Source organism: Barbatula barbatula (assembly GCF_947034865.1).
Source record: "Barbatula barbatula genome assembly, chromosome: 16".
NCBI lineage: Eukaryota > Metazoa > Chordata > Actinopteri > Cypriniformes > Nemacheilidae > Barbatula > Barbatula barbatula.
The window spans coordinates 13,602,252-13,622,734 of NC_136779.1; the positions used below are offsets into that span (position 1 = coordinate 13,602,252).

At 39.4% G+C, this 20,483-nt stretch overlaps 2 protein-coding genes across 4 annotated transcripts; one reads left to right on the forward strand and one right to left on the reverse strand.

The window, feature by feature from the left end:
• Positions 1-1,828: 1,828 nt before the first annotated feature.
• On the reverse strand, positions 1,829-11,421 carry znf281b (zinc finger protein 281b). Of its 3 annotated transcripts, none has more exons than XM_079476146.1 (7): positions 11,182-11,421; positions 8,942-9,359; positions 8,169-8,285; positions 7,835-7,958; positions 7,634-7,717; positions 7,424-7,542; positions 1,829-5,603 (listed from the first exon to the last, which is right to left on the reverse strand). In XM_079476146.1, the coding sequence occupies exons 2-7, from the start codon at positions 9,308-9,310 to the stop codon at positions 3,906-3,908; spliced, it is 2,511 nt and encodes an 836-aa protein (XP_079332272.1). In that variant the 5' UTR covers positions 9,311-9,359; positions 11,182-11,421; the 3' UTR covers positions 1,829-3,905. The 3 variants fall into 3 exon arrangements, with proteins under 3 accessions (XP_079332272.1, XP_079332274.1, XP_079332273.1); XM_079476148.1 differs by having other exon boundaries at positions 8,169-8,282; positions 11,182-11,417; XM_079476147.1 differs by lacking the exon at positions 11,182-11,421 and adding an exon at positions 10,026-11,092.
• A 1,043-nt stretch (positions 11,422-12,464) lies between these two features.
• On the forward strand, positions 12,465-18,988 carry kcnj19b (potassium inwardly rectifying channel subfamily J member 19b). The gene is made up of 3 exons (XM_079475959.1): positions 12,465-13,510; positions 16,946-17,162; positions 17,482-18,988. The coding sequence occupies exons 1-3, from the start codon at positions 12,845-12,847 to the stop codon at positions 18,117-18,119; spliced, it is 1,521 nt and encodes a 506-aa protein (XP_079332085.1). The 5' UTR covers positions 12,465-12,844; the 3' UTR covers positions 18,120-18,988.
• Positions 18,989-20,483: the final 1,495 nt, after the last annotated feature.

Genomic DNA, 20,483 nt, shown 5'->3' on the forward strand with positions numbered 1-20,483 from the left:
TAAGAGACAACAATAACTATTTGCTTTAATATAACATTACGTTATTATGTTGGGGGCAGTATTGGAAACAACATAATGTGGCAATACAAAATATATTTTTTATGAAAACAGATATTTAGGGGTTATATTGTACAAAATAAACACAAAAAATGTCCTTCTTGTTTGCTTCAAGTTCTATGGTGATAGGCTATTCAAATAAAGCCATATGACAGCTTAAGTCACAAAAGGCAGGGCAGAAATCATAAAAGATTGAGTGGTTTATTCGTATACATTTGAATGCACTTTGTCCCTCCTCTGAATGGTCAATGTGCATCACAAGGACATTATCTCCTAATCTTGGTTGAGTCTGATGTCACAATCGATCATGGCCTTGAGGATGCCAACCCTGAAAACTGGCATCAGCAACAGTAGTTCAATGAGATTTTAGTTTTTGTTTAAGATCAAGCCGGAAATCAGAATAGAATGTATCCATGTAGTATACTTAGTATCTTAAATAGTCATTTTTTAATCAACACAAGTTTTGTTGTAATTTTCAATAAAAACCAAGTCAGTCAAATTAAATGTGATTAAATAAGGGTTTAAAGTCATCCTTGTGACCAGTCCACGAGCATGACTTACTGGAAATACAGTGTCCTGTTGCTTGAAGTTCCGGCAGTCACTGACTCCAGTTACCTGACATAAATACCCTACGCATTTTTGTACAGACAACAAGGAACATTTGTTTATAGCCAAAAGTTGTATGGGTCGATGTTAATGTAGATAATTGGTCGTAATACAAAAGATTTAGTCTACATTTACATTTGACATGAAATAGAAATAAGAAAAATTAACAAAACAATTGATTTAGATTAATCATTTCTGCTAAATAAGGAACTTCTCTCTCCGTTTCCAAGCAACAATAAAAAGTCCCTGTGTTGACTTATCAAACAAAGCACTTTGTACCACCATTTGTTTCAATAAATGTGTCAACGGAAACACGAACAGGTCACTACAACTTCGTCATAGAGTTAGTACAGTATTGCCAGAATTCACAGACTCAAGGCTAGTCCCAGACTAAAATGTATGACACGTCTTAACTGAATATAACTTAAAAATATATCCGAGCCATTGTTTTGTGGTTATTTAGTTATGTATTCTTATTGGGTATTTTTATAAAGGGACACACAAAATCTTAATGTAACTAAGGCATAGTTCTAGCCAAGGCCAAGCGGTGTCTGAAACCCGGCCTATAAGTACACAGGTTGAAACGTTAATTCCAGTGCAAGCTGTACGAAATAAAACAATGTACGTTCAGATAGGATACAGTATTAAATAATCGATAAATCAAACTACACTCAGTATTTATGTTAAAATCCGTGTTTGGGGTTCTCGTTTATACATCGATATCTGACAACTTGTGATAAATAATGTGGAATATGGTGGTCCTTATATTGTGTGAAACATGACTCGATGTGGCCACCTGGTGGTAAACAGAACACAAAGGTTCAGTAAATACCATTACATCAGATATCCATGGAAGTGGAATGCATTGGCTTTAATTGATACATTGGCAATAGTAGAGAAAGAAATATATGTTTTTTAGGAAGCAAATCTACATAACGCTTAACAGGACTGTTTTCAATTTGTCATCTCCACAATAGTTCCAATGTCTTTTTGAATTCTGAAGGTGACTTCAGATTTACATTAAAAAGTTTGGCTAATAATCATAATGGCATAATTTCTTATACTGCATTTTCTTAAAAATAACTAAAGTTTCACTTAAGTTGCCATTGAACCCAATGCGAGCCCTTTACAAACAATGCAAAAGAATACCAAATGAGATTTTTTTATAACAAAAGGTTTTTATTGGCTTACCTAATCATTTATAAAGTCATCTGACATGTACAGCCCTGTCACAGAAACGAGACTGAAGTCGGGGATGCATATGCTACAAACTTTTGGTGCAATGGTGATCAGGGGAAAGCCATAAACAAAACAAAACAACTTCATGTCATGCATATCAGAAACAAAAAACATAACAAAAACATTGTAGTGTTTTTGTAGATTATTGTAAACAATGTCTTCCTAGAAATCATATCAAAACACATGGTATGTAACAAAAACAAATAGGAAAACGGACAAAATCATGAAATTCTAGGGATTATTCTACAAAGAAACACTGCTTGGCATCACCGCTTAACAGACAAAAAAGCATTACGCCTGTATTCCATCATATCAGCTTAAACTGTAAACTAAGGTGGTATTATATGACTACACAATAAGCTGACACAATACAATACAATAAACTACAATATTCCCACTACATGATACACACGTCCCTGGTTTCTCATTTTTACAATGATATGAGGTATATTAAGGTCAATCCTATTCTTCACACCACTCTCTCTCTTTTTTTTTTCTTTTCTATAAAAGCATGGAACGAGTTTGGAGTGCAGCATTCAGACTTTGTTCATATGACAGTCACAGCAACGGCATTTCTCTGTGACAGGACTCTGTAAAGGCAAAGGGGAAAAAACAGGGTAGGACCACTGAAGGACCTCACATTGGGCCACAATCCACAGCAAGTGGAAGACATAGCTGCCCACCACTTTCCAAGGGCATCAAAATTGCATTGAGAGGAAAACACCTCGTTTCATCGTGAAGTCTCTGTAATCGGCTTCGTTCCTCAATCGAAATCAAACAATATTTAAAACTTAAAACACCACAGGTTCAGGTCCTTTCGTCCGTTTCAGAAGTGGGCTCTGCTCCCTGCAACAATTTAAAAGGGAAGCTTGCAATTTTCACTGGCATTAATTCAAAATGACGCGGTAAGAGGTAGAAGTCCAATTGTTGCTACTCGATCCAAACAGTTGTAATAACACTTCCAAAGCACTATTATGCTCTGGAAGGGTACTTTTGTTAGCCTGAGGACCACAACAATAAAAAGTGGCATTCAATAACAGTATTTTCAATTACAGGAACAAGACTATATCCCCAATGAACATCCAAAGGATCCAATGCCCTTTATTGATCGGCAAACCCGCCGTTCCCTCCCCCGCTTTTTAAAATCACAGCTTTCTTCATCAAAAAATAACAGTTTTATGTGTCCTGAATCTGAATTCTTGCTTTTCATGGTGTATCAAAGTGCTTATTTGATTCCTTGAGACATAAAAACCATATCAGCGGACAAAAAGGAAAGTTTAAAGGGTATTAAGAATTACTGCTCACCCTGAGACAATAGTTATGTAGTTCCATGTAGCTACAAATAAATATCTACAGATTCTCAAATGTTCCTATTTGCCTACTTGACTACCAGTACGTTTTCTTTACATGGCCGTTAGTGAAAGTATGCAAGTGTTTTCACATTAAGAAGTACCGTTAGCTCCGCAAAGTAGTGGAAAGAGTAACCAGTGTCAAAAGCTGAATTCCAAATTGTCTTCAAGGAATTTCAAAAACAAAGCTGTCGTTTCAAAGTACACATGTAAAAAAAGGGTGCTCGAACACCACATTAAAAAAAGTTACTGTTTTTTCCTGAGTAATACTTTTGATTTTTGTAACAGACAATACATTTTTTGCCATTGAATACTGGGCCGCTCCCTGACGTTCATTATTAACTTAATCTTACAACTGGATTATGATGGCTAAGACATACAGGTTTCGGAAAAGTCGAGTCCTTTAGCTAGCCTAATTCGGTCTAAAAGTTCCTTTCAAATCTATTCTTACATCCACTACACTAATAAAACAAATGACTAAAATACATTAAAAAGAATAAGAGAAATTGCATTAGAGGTCTTGCAGACCTTCCCTGGTAAAGTCCTCTATTAACATTTAATGGCAGTGTAATAATTAAAGTTATACTCGGTGAGGAGGAGGAAGCATTGAAGTCCTCATTCCACAAAACAGGGTTAGGCGAGCTACCTATACCCTTACCTGTAGCTTTGGCTTGTGGGGGTTTTGGATCCTGAGCTAGCTGGCTCACTGACATCTGCTAGCAGACTAGTATACCCTGAGAATTCTGAAACGGGAGTCCGTTGTATTCTGTGGTCGACTTCCCCGCCGTAGCCTAGCGGGGTCCGGTGACCGGACTTGAATTGGGAGCCGAAGGCTTGGGCGAAGTTCTCGATCTGGTAGGTGGCACGCATGTCTACTTCCTTAGAGGACTCCAACGTGGTAAGGTTATGAGGTTGGGCCATGGAGTAGATGGAGCCGTTGGAAGAGCTGCCACCGGTGCCGTTTCTGTTGGCCGAAGAGGTGCCGTTCTTGGACTGCTGGTCTTTCTGGCTGCCGCCATTGGTTAGCTCCTGAGTTGTGAGAGGGTATTGCGGGGAGTGCTGCTTCTCTAGCTGGTCAGTAAGCTCTTGAGATGGGGTAAGCTGCTGGTGTGTTGCTGGTTCGAGGCTACTGAGATGAAAGCCTTGTTGGGAGGAGGGTGAGGCGTGGGATGGTGACGGAGAGCCTACCAGCATTGCAAAATGAGACTTGGTTAGTGACGAGGAGGAAGGTGCAAGAGGAGAGGATACAGGCTGTCCATATCCACAGTCCAGCGGGGAGGCGGTGTAGATGTTCTTATCTGTGAAGAGAGTGCTTGCAGGGCTGTTACTAGATGACAGAAGGGTTGGGAAGGGGCCAGATGGACCCAAAACGAAGCTACTGCTATGGCTTGTTCTCTCCAGGGTCTGCAGCAAAAACTTTGAGTACTCGTTCATCACCCCACTCTTGTCACCAGGGCCACCGGGGGAACAGTCATCCTGTACCAGTTCAGGTGTTGCTGAGGCCGGCTGCAATTCCACATGGTGTGAATCTTGCAGATCAAACGTCACATCATGGTGTGAGCTATCGGATTTGTGGGTGTAGTGGTCCAGCAAGCTCTGCAGCACTTCATCTGGGATCCCTGACTTGTCATGCTTGTCGATACTTACCAACGGTGACGTGTCAAGCAAGGCCAACGTGGGTTCTCCTATACCTCCTTGGATGACCGTTGGCTGTGGAAGGTGGATGGAGCTGAAGTCGATTCCAGCACCACCGCTGTTAGCAGCATTCAAGTAGCGCCTCTTTTTCAAAAACTGCATGGCATCATCATAGTTGCTGCTGGTGCCTCCCTGTTTGGGGCCACCGGCATTTTGGAGAATGCCAAGACTGTCCATACTTCCAGATCCAGACATGTCCAGAGTGCCTGGCTTCTGTTCATGAAGACCAGAGGCTTGATGGGCCTCATCCATAGACGTCGGACCCTTGCCCATTCCCTTGCGTCCACCTTTCTTGAAGACAAGCTTGGGTGTGTGTCCATCTTGATGGTCATTGCTGGTCTCAGCCAGACCACCTGACGAAGACGGCCCTGATCCACCTGAGATGTCCACCGCATAGTCCTGTGGGCCGAGTCCTCGCGTCATCTGCGCCCCTCCTCCTCCCGCAGCTTTCTTTCTTCGTCGCTCTCCACCCTCATTGGCGCTTTTGGACTTGCCCCTCTTGCGTGGTGGTGCACTGGTGTTTCCCTGAGTGAGTAAGTAGCTGCTTTCTCCCATGTCTCCATCTCCAAGATCTAGCATATCTGGGTCCAGACCTTTCTTTATGGCTTCTCCACAAGTTCTCTTGTGCTTCAGTAATCGATCCGTTCGTGAGAAATACTGCAGGTCAAGAAAGAGAAGTTTCAGGTCAGATCACGTTTTTTTTTCATGCATTTTCCGTCTCATGGCATAGGTGGGTCATTTTCTCGAGAATACTGAAACATCATGGCAATAATGATTTTAAATATAAAACAATTTAGTAACATAACAAATGAGAAAGAAAACTGTTCTTTACCTCAAGCAAAGAATAACAAAAAATATAATTTTTGTATTTTACTGCATTTTCTGCTAAAGCTCATTACCGTTACATGTACTGGTATTGGCAAAAAATTAAATATTCTGAAAAAACAATTGTGTGTTCTACTAGATGGTCTGAAATGACAAAAAAAGTTGACACAAAATTTGAATTGTTTAAACGCAAATAGACCTTTACATTACGCTTGATTCTGTTTGAAGTAACATCTTCCAGGTCTTGCCAAATGGCTAGCAGCTTAACCGATTCTTTATTTTCTCTAGTCAAATGTTTACATTTCTCATCACACTGTGTACACAACAATATTGATTATCATTACCAACACAGGTAAGTTCCATATTTAATAGAAAGCTTAAACATGCTTTTGGACTTGCCCCTCTTGCGTGGTGGGGCACTGGTGTTTCCCTAAGTGGGTAAGTAGCCGCTTTATCCCATCAAGCAAGTGTTCATGCAAGTTTTTTAAATCACATTTGACATTGAAACCAAGACGTTCGACGCATGTTCAAAGTACAGCCAACAGTGTTGTTACCTAGTGGACCCTTTTGTCTCCTGTGCATGCAGAGCTCAGGAGAAAAAAATTGTTATGCTGACAGTATAACAGTAGAGATGATTTGTAGTTTTGGTTTTTCTTTGTCTATTGTCTTGTACACAGTTGACAATTCAAAAATATCTAAGCATGCTTTAACGACAAGCCTGTATAAATGCATCAAATAAGACAAAGCGGCACACTGTGACTGTTTGGTGTTAGCTGTTTGGTGCAGTCAAGGCAGAAATTACAAAAAACAGAGCCATAACGGATATTAGCTAGAAAGAGCTGTGAAGTGTACAATCTTACTCTCTAATCTCAAGAGGTGCGACAGACACCAGAGGCAAAACAAATATTATCATTTGTTTTAGATTTAATGCAATGTGTATACACGATTTTAGGTTTAAAACGCTGTATATTGCACACACTGTGTATTTTTGTGTCTCCCCGTTGTCCCGCCTCTCTGAAACGCTCAGATCTTTTACAAAGCTCCTTGCTGTGAAAAGCAAGGTGTGCTATGATTGGCCAGTTAACCAGTGCGTAGTGATTGGTTGAATACTGCAAGTGTGTAAAGGAAATGTACTGTTCTTACCATATTTGGAAAACCAGGTTCGAAAGCAATTGTACTGACAGGTACGCACACCTTACTTGCGCAAACATTTAGGAGGTATTTGTCAAATCATACCACAACCTGACGTAGATTTGTAGGAGTGTGGTTACACGATGCGTTTCAATGAAGTCTGCGTGTGCATTCACATTTGGATAGAATGCATCTTTTATTCCGACATTTTCATTTGGGGAATTTTACGTGTCTAATACATGCATGGGCAACTTATAACACACCAAAGACACAGAAAAACACATATTCACACCATATGACCCTTTAAGAATATTAGTTTGTAAAAGTTGTAGAAAGCTGTTAATTGTAGGTGTATATTATTCCTTTGCTGTGACGTTAAAAAGAAATACACAGAGAGCACAACACAGCATTCCTTGCATAGTGCATAAACATTTAGCTCACTTTTGTTTCATATCATATTGTGAATTGGTGTTATTACAGCCCAGTATTGCTGTAAATATGGCTCATCTGCTAGGACTTACCTGTAGACAGGTGTCACATTTATATGGCTTTTCCCCACTGTGTGTCCTTTTGTGTCTCTCCATGTGATACTTCTGAATAAAGCGCATGTTGCACTGGTCGCAGCTGAATGGTTTCTCTCCTGTAACGCAATGGAAAAACATTTCAGCACCATCTACATATTTAAAGCAAACTTCCATTTTCGTCACCATGAACACAAACTTAAGTCTTACCACTGTGGATTTTCTCATGCCGCTGCAGCAGATACTTCTGAATGAAGCTCATGTTACACTGACTACACCTGAAAGGCCTTTCACCTGCGTGATCAAAAAACAAATACAGCATTTACCACATTAGATTGAAGCCTGAGTTTACGAGATGCTCCTGGATTAAATCTCTCTGCTGTAATGCAGCAGGCAGTAAAAGCTTCTCACCTGTGTGAATGAGCACGTGTCTGCGCAGGTGATAAGAACTGCGAAAGGCTGCATTGCAGTGCTCGCAAATGTGTGGTTTAGAGTTGGGAGAAAGAGGCCCAGGATCCCCATCCAGCATGAGTGACTAAAACAGTAAAGAAAAATACAGAGACGTTAAAACATCTGCATTCACTAGAAAAAAATGTAATCATTATGGTTAATATCCCAAGATCTCATTTATGATGCCAACTATGACAAAACAATCTAGCTTAATAATAAATTCGTTTTTTTTTTTCATTTTAAATATAATATATTTTTTAACAACGAAGTTACCAATAAAAACAAATAAAAAAACCTTTGCGGAGTCTCCCTGTTTCCTTCTGGATTTGCCCTCTAGTCCTTCTCCATTTGTCTTCCTCCCTCTTCTAGTTCCAGATTCTTTTGGGTCTTTCCCCAGTCTGCCAGAGAACTGCTAAAGAAGAATTAAATTAAACTTTCGATGAAACTAAAGACGGATTAGAGGCAAGCTGAGAAAACCAAGACCATTTAATAAATTATTTTAATGCAAATGGCATTTAAAAATAATAATGGAAATTCAGTAAGATTCTGCATTTGTTACACCGTGTCTACAATGGATGTGGCGCGGTGCGATGCAACGTAATAAAAATATAAAAGAACGCATTAGAACCCATTATAATATTTAATTTTGTCCACACTGGATGCAACGAACAATCCCGTTAGAACAAGTCGTGCGTTGAGTCGCATCCGGTGTAGACACTGTGTAAGACTACAATATGTTTAAGTGCAGTGGTTCTCAAACTGGAGGCCCCAAGATTGATCCAGGGGGCCACAGATTTGATGGTATTTAATGAAATATTAATAAATGTTATGCATCAAACATAGAAAAATAAAACCCACCAACCAAAAGAACAGACGTTGAGGCATTGTATTCCAAAAAATGTGTTTTTAGTTTAACAAAAATTCTGTTTATGATTATGTCTTTATGTGGGGGGCCGCAAAGCGATGCACCCTACAAAAGGGGGCCTTACAACAAAAACGTTTGAGAATCACCTTTTTAGATTATAGTATACATTAAAATGAACACATTTCTAATTTGACTAAACTTACATTGGTAAGGCTTAGGTCATGCAGAAGCATATTTTGGTGGTTGCCAAGTGACATGTCCAGCATATCAGTGCTTTTCCCTCCTGTTGTTCCTGTTCCTGTCGCATACATCGGGAGGCGGTAGTCCAGCTCGCTGAGCTTCTCCTGTTTGATACCCATACTATGGAGAAAGCCACCATGATCAGGAGAGTCACGCTCTTTCTTCAGGACCATCTCCTGGGGCAGATCGGCCATGGAGGCCTGAGAAGTCAGCCGCGTGAAACTGGTCACCGGAGGTAAATGGCTAAACATAATCATGTTTGGGGGGAAATTGGGGTCCATGCCTCCGTTCCGCAAAAACTCATTGCCTAGCTTGTCCTGGATAATACTCATGCTTGGGTCTTCAAGGCCAAAGTTTGTTCAGCTCAGATGACGAAATAAGCTATGAAGAAGAAAATATGAGTGTTTATTCAAGAACAAAAACATTATAAATTACGGTAATTGTTCGTTTTAAATGATGAACAAATATAATTCATTCCTACAATTGATGTATTAAAACCAGCTAATTGTGTCATTTCGATTGCAATGCTACTACGATTTACACTGTGTACATATACCACAATTCTTGCATTTCGATGGTTATCGTAAAGGATAAAAAAAGCACGTTTCAACACTTCTTGGGTCATAAAGACAGTTTACCCTCCTTACTGATAACCTTAAAAACACTCTGCCACTCATTTTAAGTCACTAGTATATGCAGATATCTTCCAAAATGGCAGGAGTTCATACATTATCTTGGCAAGCTTTGTCATGATAATTAAGGTCTATCACAGATTCAATAGTCAACACTATAACAAGCCTTGGCCTATTTACAAAATAAAATCTTTCTAGACTCTGAAAATCACAGACTCTCCGAAATCACACTAAAATACTAAAGTTGTTTTTAAAGGATGATGCTAACACAAGTTTAAACATCAGAACAACATTTCAGCATATTCCAGTCAAAGACAGAACTAACACAAATGGCTAAAATAACACAAAATAGGTTTGGCTTTATTTATACGTTTTAAAAAACGACTGAAAGAAAACAAATAAATCATTAACTTACGGGAAACTGCATCAATCCTTTTCGATGAACTAGCTAACCTTAGCAACATTCGATTACTAGGACTTGCAAAAATAGTAATAATTGAGGTTGTGCGTTTAGTAAACACAAAAACTGTTCATTTGCGATGCACACTCTTAAAATACAGTTAAAATAGCCCTCATGTGGGATAAAGACGGCCCTGGTTTTGTTGGTCCCGCAGCATTGTTCTCTATTGTGATCAGCTAACGTTATTGGCAAGCTGCTTGGTCGTGTTGATATGTCTCAATCTTTTGATAAGTGTTGTTTTACCCAATAAAATCAAGTTCGGGCACGTTTATACTCGAGTTCTAACTCTTCACGCCCGCCCTTTCCGCTTATCTGGGGCCTAAACTAGGTAAAATTGATCCCGTTTTACCAAATCCGGCTAATCTAGTCGTTCATCACAATTACCAAACACATCTCCGTCTAAATGACTCCATTAGCGGCTAACGGCTAACTCGCCAAGCAGCGGGGCAAGAACACTTAAATCAGATTTCAAAACCAACGTATCGACGTAAAGTTAAACGTGGAAACGACTGCGCGTCCGCGCGGCGTAAATGTAAATCAAAGTAAAACTCGTACGAAAAGTGGTTTATTGAACGGAGTGATGCGCGGTGCTAGCCAGCGGTAGCATGCAGATGAAAGAGCCACAGCTAACAGCCCGCACGCGACGCTCTTGTGCGCTAACATTACAACACGTCGGATACAATTCGAGCTCCGTAGACGCGTAAACGTAGTTTTTGATCACGACTGCGGCGTTGTGGTTTCTCGCGTCCCGTGCTTGCACTGAACACGGGGTGATATATTGTTACCATTCATTGCGCACACCATCACTAATTATAGCCCGCGCACAGTAACACAATCCGCCGAGAATATACGACGATAAATGCGATGTAGCAAGCACGCTGAGACTACTATACGTGTAAGTCATATAAGAGAAAGAAAACGATGCGGTCAAAGTGCCTCTAAACGCTCCGTTCTTAAGCAATGGTGCGTGCCCCTGAAACAATGATGCTCACGGTGAACGCATCTCTCGCTCCAGCGGCTGTGATTTCTTTGGAGCTTTCAGTCGGGCATAAACGCGTTTCTTTGCAAACTCTTGAAAGAAAAAGATACGACAAAATACAATAGCACTTACCTGTACATGACCACGGCCCACTCGTAGCGTTCAAATGAATTCCGGCGTTCGGGTCCTTAAGTTATTTTACAGCCAAAACATTGTTCTCTTGCAGCTGTTGGCTTCTTCCATGTTGTGTCGACGCTGGGAATTATGGGTTGAGAGCGGACGGGTCGTGAGAGGAGACAGACGGATACAAGCAGGACTAGTCAAGCAGGGGGCCACTATGCAAATGCGGATTGTGCCTGAGCATCTGCGATCTTTTTGAATTGCTAGCACATCTTTTATGTAGGCCATTGCTTATTTCCCCCGGGCTATAGGCTCGTTCATATAATGGAAATAAATATTTTACCTAAAAAAAAATTAATTACTCAACAAACAATAAATACAAACGCAAAGACTCATCAAGATGTTGTTTCTACCTATTTTAATTAATAGGTTAACTCTTATTGGCATGCTTGTCGATAACCTTAAATGTCAATACCTGTCAATAGACCCGAATCGACTCAAATATGCAAAATATCATATCGGTCACATCTAAACAAACATGATTTCTACAATATGGAAACATCAGTCACAGTAACCATTAAACATAATAGTTGGACCCGGTTCGGTAATGTATTAACCCTTTAACACACATTGCTGTCTCTTTACTATAGTAAAAATTCTTAAGTGTACATTGATCTTAATTAGAACAATTATTGAAAATACACAATATGGAACTTTAAAATAAAACAAAAAATTTAACAGTGCATTTTCAAAGAAACTCTTTGAAAGGTTTAACCATCATAATTTAAAATGCCAATATATCCAATGACTCCTGTCATTACTTGTGATTTTTCAAAAAAGACCATAAGAAATGCCTCAAAAAGCAATCCTCCGTACATCCAATCTAGATCTATTTGTTTAAAAACATGCTTTAATACTTGAATTAAACTTCCCTGATTTCCTTTTAGATTTCAAATCGAAAACAAACCCTAAACTAGTTAGAAAATTATAGGTTGATATTACATTGTTTAATAATTTAGCATTAATAATTGTTATGGCATTTAATTATTCTCTATATGTTGTTTTTGTGCCTTATACACGTTATTGTTTTATACCTTTCTGTATTTGATTTTGAGGGGTGTGTCTTTTCTTAGCCAATATTATATCACCTGGAGCTGGTGTTACGATCGATAGGCCTTCAGCAGATGGCACTGTAGTGCAAGTTTTCACACCAACAATACACGTTTTCCCCCACACTACTGCTATGCAATGTGTCGGAGACGCACAAGCACATTTGCCCAACCCCTGCCTTTCTCACACAGCGTATAGGCAGTACAAGCGTCCTTAGAGATGTACAGACAGTGCCGCAGTTTATCTACACTAGAATCTATGGAGCTGGGTAGAGATGTAACCTCAAGCTGGAGATGCTGAGGAGGCTGGTGCGCGTCACAGAAGTTGCGGGAAATGCATTGGAGCACTTATTATTTTTTTACTTTTTTTACATCCCTGCGTCGGAATAATTTGCGCACAACAGAAATAATCTAAACTCAAATGCTGCAAGTGAAGTTACCGATCAAGGAAGTTCTCGCAACATCTATGGAACGCGTGGATTATTTAATGCAATGCGTAAATAGACTGGCGTGAAAATCAAGACATTTTACGCGTGCGTTTATCTGACAATTGCGTTTGTCTCGTCATGTCTACGATCAGAAGGAAATTCGGCGATGACTATCAGGTGGTGAACACCAACCGGGATATGTCGTTTTCTGCCCCGGCTAAAAGAAAGCGCCAGCGATTTGTGGAGAAAAACGGACGCTGCAACGTCCAGCACGGTAACCTTGGCGGGGAGACCAGCAGGTACCTCTCCGACCTCTTCACCACGCTCGTGGACTTAAAGTGGCGTTGGAACCTGCTCATTTTTCTCTTAACGTATACGGTCGCTTGGCTCATAATGGCATCTATGTGGTGGATCATCGCGTACATCCGCGGAGACCTCGGGAATGGCCACGACGAGTCGTACACGCCGTGCGTCGCCAACGTTTACAACTTCCCCTCCGCTTTTCTGTTCTTCATTGAGACCGAGGCGACCATAGGCTACGGGTACAGATACATAACGGAGAAGTGCCCAGAGGGCATCATACTTTTCCTGTTCCAGTCCCTCTTGGGCTCGATCGTGGACGCGTTTCTCATCGGCTGTATGTTCATAAAGATGTCACAGCCCAAGAAGCGCGCAGAGACGCTCATGTTCAGCCAGGACGCGGTCATCTCACAACGGGACGGGAAGCTGTGCCTCATGTTTAGGATCGGGAATCTCAGGAACAGCCACATGGTTTCGGCACAAATCAGGTGCAAGCTCATCAAGGTAGCTCACTTTAAACAACACGGCATATTTAAATCCCAGTAGAGACAATACGAGAAAAACAGAAACGAAGGTGCTTTATGAGAAGATCCCATCTAAAACATTGTTCCCTCTGTTAAAAATTTCAGTCAAGTTAACCGATTCTCAGCGGGACAGGCAATAGTAGATTTACTGATGCTTCACAAGGAAGGGGGGGGGGTCATTGATTTATACAAAGCACAGAATACTATAAACCAGGCAACTGGTCAATGCCTTTGCTCATATGACACAATGCGATCTCAGCAAACTCTGATTTGCATAGAGATCTTATCTGCTCCTTGAACAAAGAACTAAGGACCTGCATAAATAATTTGGAAAGATTCCCATTCTCATTTAATGGATTCCCACGGGAAGCCTTGTGGTAAAGTGTATGCTTCTTGGACACAAAGCAGATTTCCAATTGTTCTGAACTGTCAGAATCAACTCTTCGATTGTGGATGCACAAAGAAGTGGAGTGTTATAGTTCAAAGATAACATAAGAGACTTTTTGGCACTTTTAAGGTCCAATGTCACATTGCCTGGCCATTAAAAGAGCAAAGATGTTCATATGTTCTGTGCGTATATATGTGTCATTTACAATCTCAGGATATCTATCCATTATCTGAATCCAGTTTTAAAAGAAAGCAACATATTTAAAAAGGCGTTATCCCATTAGAATGTATTTCATTTTGCAATTAATTTAAGTACAAGATTGTGAGTCTAAACAGAAGAATCTCAAATGAAACAGTCTGAAAAATATCAATAGTCACCAGCAGTTCACCAGTAACCATAACATAAGAGACGAATAATTCACAGTATAGGTAGGAAAGAAAGGAAATAGATGCTCAGGTTAAATGGAGAGAGTACTTCTGGAATTGTGAAGAAAGGTTGGGATTTATAGGGCTGATCACAGCAAAAGTGTGATGGTTGTGTTCTGAGAAAGGGAGATCATGATTGACACATGGTTCTCACCATGCACCACTGACAGCAGTGGAACTCAGCAGGCGCATTGCAGCGAGCGCAGAATGACGGATGGTTTACTACGGACGCACCTTCCTCTCCTCTCTGCCGCTTATCTGTTACTGTCCAATACAGAACGCCAGAAACGTTTAAATTGTTGTTAACAGTCACAGCCATGTTCATTTATACATGCAAAACACAAGCTTTAAAATATATGCAACTTTATGTTTTTGTTGTTCTGGCATATTTTATTCGACACATTTTTAGTCAAATTTTAAAACTGTATTGCGCATGTGATCCCTGGAACTTCATGGACATAATGACAGAGCTTTCTATAGCTTTTTCTATAAGGCTTTGACAGGAATGGTCAAACATCACAAGGGATTTTTCACGCTGAGCCGTGGGAATGATTATATTAATATTAATCTCTTAGCTTTCTGTTTTTCCCCAGAACTCCAGGGTTTCTAAAGCCTCCTCTTCCCCCATAACTTTCCAATTGAGAACAGGCACTTAACACTATCTGTATAAAACCATATGACATTCATCTGTGTAACACAAAATAAGATCAAATATCAACGCTGCTCTTTAAGCAACATTGAAAGTGGTCAGCTGTGGTATGGAAAAGAGCAGTTTTGTTTTACTGTCAAAAAACACTGTTTTTTAAACTCATGCCGTTGGCTTTGATATGCCTGCTGTTGCTAAGTTTGACACACTTTGCCTTTAGTAGATCTGATCGGGCTCATGTCGAAATTACATTTGCAAGATTTTCCCATTTATCGTTTTTTGGCTGAATATCAGTGAAAATGGATTTTCAAACTGGGCTTTAATTTTTGTATGAAGTAGAACTGTAGTAGTTAAATCTTGCATGCAAGAAAAAGTCAAAAGCACCGGTTTTACACTGGGGGTTTTTAAAATTTTCTTAGAATAAGAAGATTTGTGTGTGTGATGGTGGCAGCACGCGAGCACTACATCTACTTGTGAAGAATCTCACCCTTTTGCTGGGAACACCACTGTGATAGAAGCTCTCAGTCTGTTTCACCATCTGTAGCCTTGGGCACACACGGAAAACCCGGCTCTGACAACACCGATCTTTAATGTTAGTATAGAAACACAAGCATGGGTGTAAGGCAGATACAGCATTGCGATAATAAAAATGGTCTTTAAATGATTTTGGTATGTATATTACACATAAAAAGTCAACATCATTCCTCAGTGGGATATGTTGCGTAAATGTGTCCAGATGACCCTACATCAGTCTGTGGGCGGGTGGGTGACATGTTATGTCAGGCAGTGATGGCACTGGTCTATGGTGTGACATGATACTCTTCATCTGCGACTTCATGGAATATTAGAAGTTTTGAAAGAAGAATTAGAATGTTTTTTATTGGTTAAAATGTGTGCTTTATGTAAACAGCTGAACTTAGAAGTATAGTGGCGTTTTATTTGCCAATTCTAGTTAAACTTTTAGTGTCCTCCGAGGCATTTACACAGCTTTCTGCCCATTTACACAGCGTTCTGCCCAAAGTTGAGCATTGTTCAGGTCGAACGCCGGCGCTGATCGTGTGAAAAACGTATAGCACCATCAACTTGGCTTTTTTTTAAAGCGCTGTGTTTCCGTTGAAAACAATTGAAAAAACACGTCGGCCGTTGTGTAAGTTTTTTGGAGGATCTATTGACAGAAATGACATTAATATTATTAATAATAAATTAATATAATATACATAATTATGTGTTCAGAGATGTATAAAGACCTTACATAATGAAGCATTATGTTTTTATGACCTTAGAATGAGCTATTTCTATCTACATACACCCTCTGCATGGAATTCGACATGTTGTTTCTACAATAGCCCTAAACAGACAAACTCCTCTACAGAGCGTGTTTTATAAATATGTTATCTCCTTCGCCAAAGAAGCAAAAACATGACAACATATTTGTCCTGTGAGATAAATAACAATTTATTTGATATAAAATTTATATTAATATTAATAAAAATTTTTTTATTGTATATTAACTGTATTACATTAAATACAACTATTCAACAGTTATTGATTCATTGTGGAGGTCTACTGGATGTTAAGTTTGGGCCACATAACATTAAAAGTTTTGAATCCATTGTAAATGATGTTCTTTTGTTTTAAGCATTTATTCGTCACATATATATATATATATATATATATATATATATATATATATATTTATATACATGTACAACCCAAAGTAAAATGTTATACTGATAATCTCAAAATTTTTAGTTGAACAAGTAGATTTTAGTTTATTTTCAGGTTTAAGTAAGTTTTTCAATTCCTGGTTCAAGGCAGACTTTATATAAAACTACACAGTCTGATACCGTCCTCTTGAAATGAATTAGACTGAATTCATATAAATTAAGAACTAAATTGTAAGTGTGACTAAATGTAATTTTGTGATCAATTTAACAACTTCTCTGTTTGCTTTAGTCCCGTCAAACCCCCGAAGGAGAATTTCTCCCACTGGATCAGAGGGAATTGGATGTGGGATTTGGAACAGGTGCCGACCAGCTCTTTCTTGTCTCACCCCTGACGATATGTCATGAGATCAATTCCAAGAGCCCATTTTTCGACCTGTCCCAGCGCTCCCTCATGAACGAGCAGTTTGAGATTGTTGTAATTTTGGAAGGCATTGTGGAAACTACAGGTTAGTATCATATAGAGATTAAATCAAGACCGTAAAAGGTGTGATTCTTTTAAGAAGAATCTTGTGAAAACTAGAACATTTCACAACATTTTTGCTTTTTGCTCTACTATTTGTTTTATGAAAGTCCGTTTAAAGATGTTTAATAAAATAACTAATAAAATAAAATATTTTTCTTTCATCAATGAGTTCTATTTTATACATATATGTGATTAGATTTGAGTTAGTACTTTTACAGTATGATGTGTGCAACGTTAAAGGGTTAAAGCAAGAATTTCAAGTTTTTCCATCACTGTAAAATCATTCTGTCCACCTTTTTCAGGCATGACGTGTCAGGCACGAACATCTTACACAGAGGACGAGGTGCTGTGGGGTCACCGCTTCCTCCCTGTCATGTCACTAGAGGAGGGTTTCTTCAGGGTTGACTACTCGCAGTTCCACAATACGTTTGAGGTGCCCACGCCCCCATACAGTGTAAAAGAGCAAGATGAGAAGTCATCCCTCCCCTCCCCTGGCCCTCTTCTCTCCCCTGCGATGATCGACGGGCGCAGTCGGCGAGAACGGATCTTCTCTTTAGATGGGAATCCTCATGCTGAAGAGGCGGGGTCCAAATTTCCCAACAAGCTCCAGCGGATGAGCTCCAAGAATGGAAAAGAGGTCCTCAAACCTGGAATCACTCAGCCAACGGAAAAGGCCTCAAGCACGGGAGACCTGCCTCTCAGGGTTCAGAGACTCGGATCATTGTTGGGCCGAGAGGAGCCGGAAAATCTGCTCCAGTTAAAGGCTCTAAAGATGGGTTCAGAAGCCCACACCCGGTCAACAGGAGAACTGGAGCATCATAGACTGCTCCTAACGCCTGCTTCGGTTCCAGGGCCAAACCTCAACGCATTACCCATGTCCAGTGGACGACCGGAGGACAACCTCCCACCAAAATTACGAAGAATGAATGCAGATCACTGAACAGATCTGGGATGAACATTGAGAGATGGCTCTTAAAATAATGTAATCATTTAAAGAATATTTATTTATTTATAAGGGACTAGATTCTTTCTCTTTGAGCTTATGAAAGAGCTGTGTCTCTTGTCAAAAATCATCGCTTTAGCCTCAACTTGAGCATTTTAGACATTCTGAGGTTAATCTGAATTGAAATAAGCCTATACAGTATTGATGAAACAGTCAATAGAAGTTAAGCACCTTTAAGGAATTATAAACACAAAGGCCTAGTTTCATAGACAAGGCTTAGCCTAAACCGGGACTATGCCTTAGTTAATTTAGGCTATTTATGTTGCTTTTATTAAAATGCTGTAGAAAAAAACATTACTGAAGTGCATCTTGAAACAAAACAATGGCAATGATATATTTTAAGATATGTCAGGGCAAGTTATTTTCAGTTAAGACAGCTAAAAATTCATTTTAGTCTGGGACTAGTCTTAAGCCTTGTCTGTGAAACCGGGGCAAAATATATTTCTTTGCATATTTATATAAGTTATTTATCAGGTATTTATTTAGAGGAAAGTCTGCGGATATGTACTGGCTTTTAAGGCTTTTTGTCACATTTCTGCCAGCAATATACATACTGAAAGCCGAAAAAGCCACAAGAAAGGTGTATGGTGTATACATTCACTCCATTTTTATCCTTTAATACTAAAAGTCAAAAATGAAAGTTGTTTGTTTTTAACCGACATTTCTTATATTGGGCACTGAGTGGTTAGCTGACAATTATGGTGCAGATTCTCAACACAGATTTTTAATAATGAAATAGTTTGTCATTTGAATAATTTCGTTATTCAATCATTTCATTTCTATTATAATAAAATATTTCCGAGAGCATTTCTTCTGCTTGCCTGTCTCTGTGTAATGTAAGGCACTTGTGACGCTCAGACACGATACATTTATCATGTAATTGAAGTCATTTGCGTCAGGTCCCATCTGCGTAAAGGCCCGAGACCTGCGAGTCTACTACTGCTAATGCTAATCATCATCTCCTTGGAAACATCCTGGCCCTCACCTCAGGCAGTAGGAGGAAGTGGAAGTAATTCAATTCGTCTTCAAGAGCATGAACATGCCTTTAAACGTCATTACTCTTAATTGTGGAAGCACAGAGGGTTTAATATTGTTCATTACTTATGCAATTCATTTTTGAGGAAACGCAGCAGTGTCCGGTGAGGATGGTAAATATCAGTTTATCATGGGGGACACAAAGCGAGGCAGTGCATTTAATCCCTGTTAATGCGAATCATAAATAAGAAATGCAAGTACAACAAAACCAGATGATCAATGTGATCTTATTATTCAAAACTCATAAAGCCGAAAGATGTTCTTAAACATCTGTAATTTACATGATAAGATTTGCTGTTTGGCTATATTTGGCGAAACTAGATTAAAACAAATTTTGTTAAATCTTAATTTTACGATATCTATTTAAAAAGTGCTTATTGTATTACTTTCTCAACAAGTCTATTGAATCAGAGCGGTCGGTTGTAATTTCTTCAATCTCTTTTTTACTGGGAGAGCAGGAGATGAGACACAGACGTGCTTTTCTGTCATGAAGGAGTGTACCTGACCCTCACTTAAAGTGAAAGGTTATTTTCCGCCTTTTGACCAGGTGCCAAGAGAGACTGCAGCCTCGACTGAGACGATACATCGATCGCCGGCGCCGTCACATCGGCCTGGACAAATGTTACATCTGAATAATCTCTTCTCCAGAGATGAAGACACAGACGCATAGATATGTGCTTGGAAAGTCAGAGGGATCATCCACACAAGTCTGATTTTCTGAGTAGACAGCTCCTGCAACACAGTGGTTGGTATTGATGTTAACAGTCAGTCAATTGAAGAATGTTAGTGCCTACTGTAAACAACATTGGCTTAAAACATCTTTGTGTTCTACAGATGAATGACTTATATACAGGTTCACTGTAATAAAACAAATATGTAAAAAAACGGAAATACACTGTAAAATATTTTTCCCCTGTAAAAATAGAGGAGATATTAAATAATTTCCCCCATTTTTCTGGTAAATGTTTTGTCTTTTTCTGTAATTTGTTTGATCGTAATTCAAAAATAAACTGTTAAAGAAGAAATCTGGTTAAAAAAACAAACATTTCTGGCAGATGAGTCGCAGCATTGCATTTTAAAAATACATAAAAACCAGTCCAAAACAGTAAAATTCTGAAAATTCTGAACACAAAGACGATATGTTGAAGAATGCTGGTAACCGAACCCTGGCAGCATAACCAATGTGCCCTTGCATCCACATAATGCGTAGAGATCCATCCAGACTAAAAATGGTAATTTCCGTCAAAACGTATTTCTTTTTTACAT

What these genes read in the sequence shown, in the direction of transcription:
- kcnj19b (XM_079475959.1), top strand. Translation starts at nt 12,845, where the DNA reads ATGTCTACGATCAGAAGGAAATTCGGCGATGACTATCAGGTGGTGAAC. An exon ending in TCAGGTGCAAGCTCATCAAG is followed by an intron (nt 13,511 to 16,945) that starts GTAGCTCACTTT and finishes TGTTTGCTTTAG; the next exon opens with TCCCGTCAAACCCCCGAAGG. An exon ending in AGGCATTGTGGAAACTACAG is followed by an intron (nt 17,163 to 17,481) that starts GTTAGTATCATA and finishes CACCTTTTTCAG; the next exon opens with GCATGACGTGTCAGGCACGA.
- znf281b (XM_079476146.1), bottom strand. Translation starts at nt 9,310, where the DNA reads ATGAGTATTATCCAGGACAAGCTAGGCAATGAGTTTTTGCGGAACGGA. An exon ending in AACAGGGAGACTCCGCAAAG is followed by an intron (nt 7,959 to 8,168) that starts GTTTTTTTATTT and finishes TTACTGTTTTAG; the next exon opens with TCACTCATGCTGGATGGGGA. An exon ending in ACACGTGCTCATTCACACAG is followed by an intron (nt 7,718 to 7,834) that starts GTGAGAAGCTTT and finishes TTGATCACGCAG; the next exon opens with GTGAAAGGCCTTTCAGGTGT.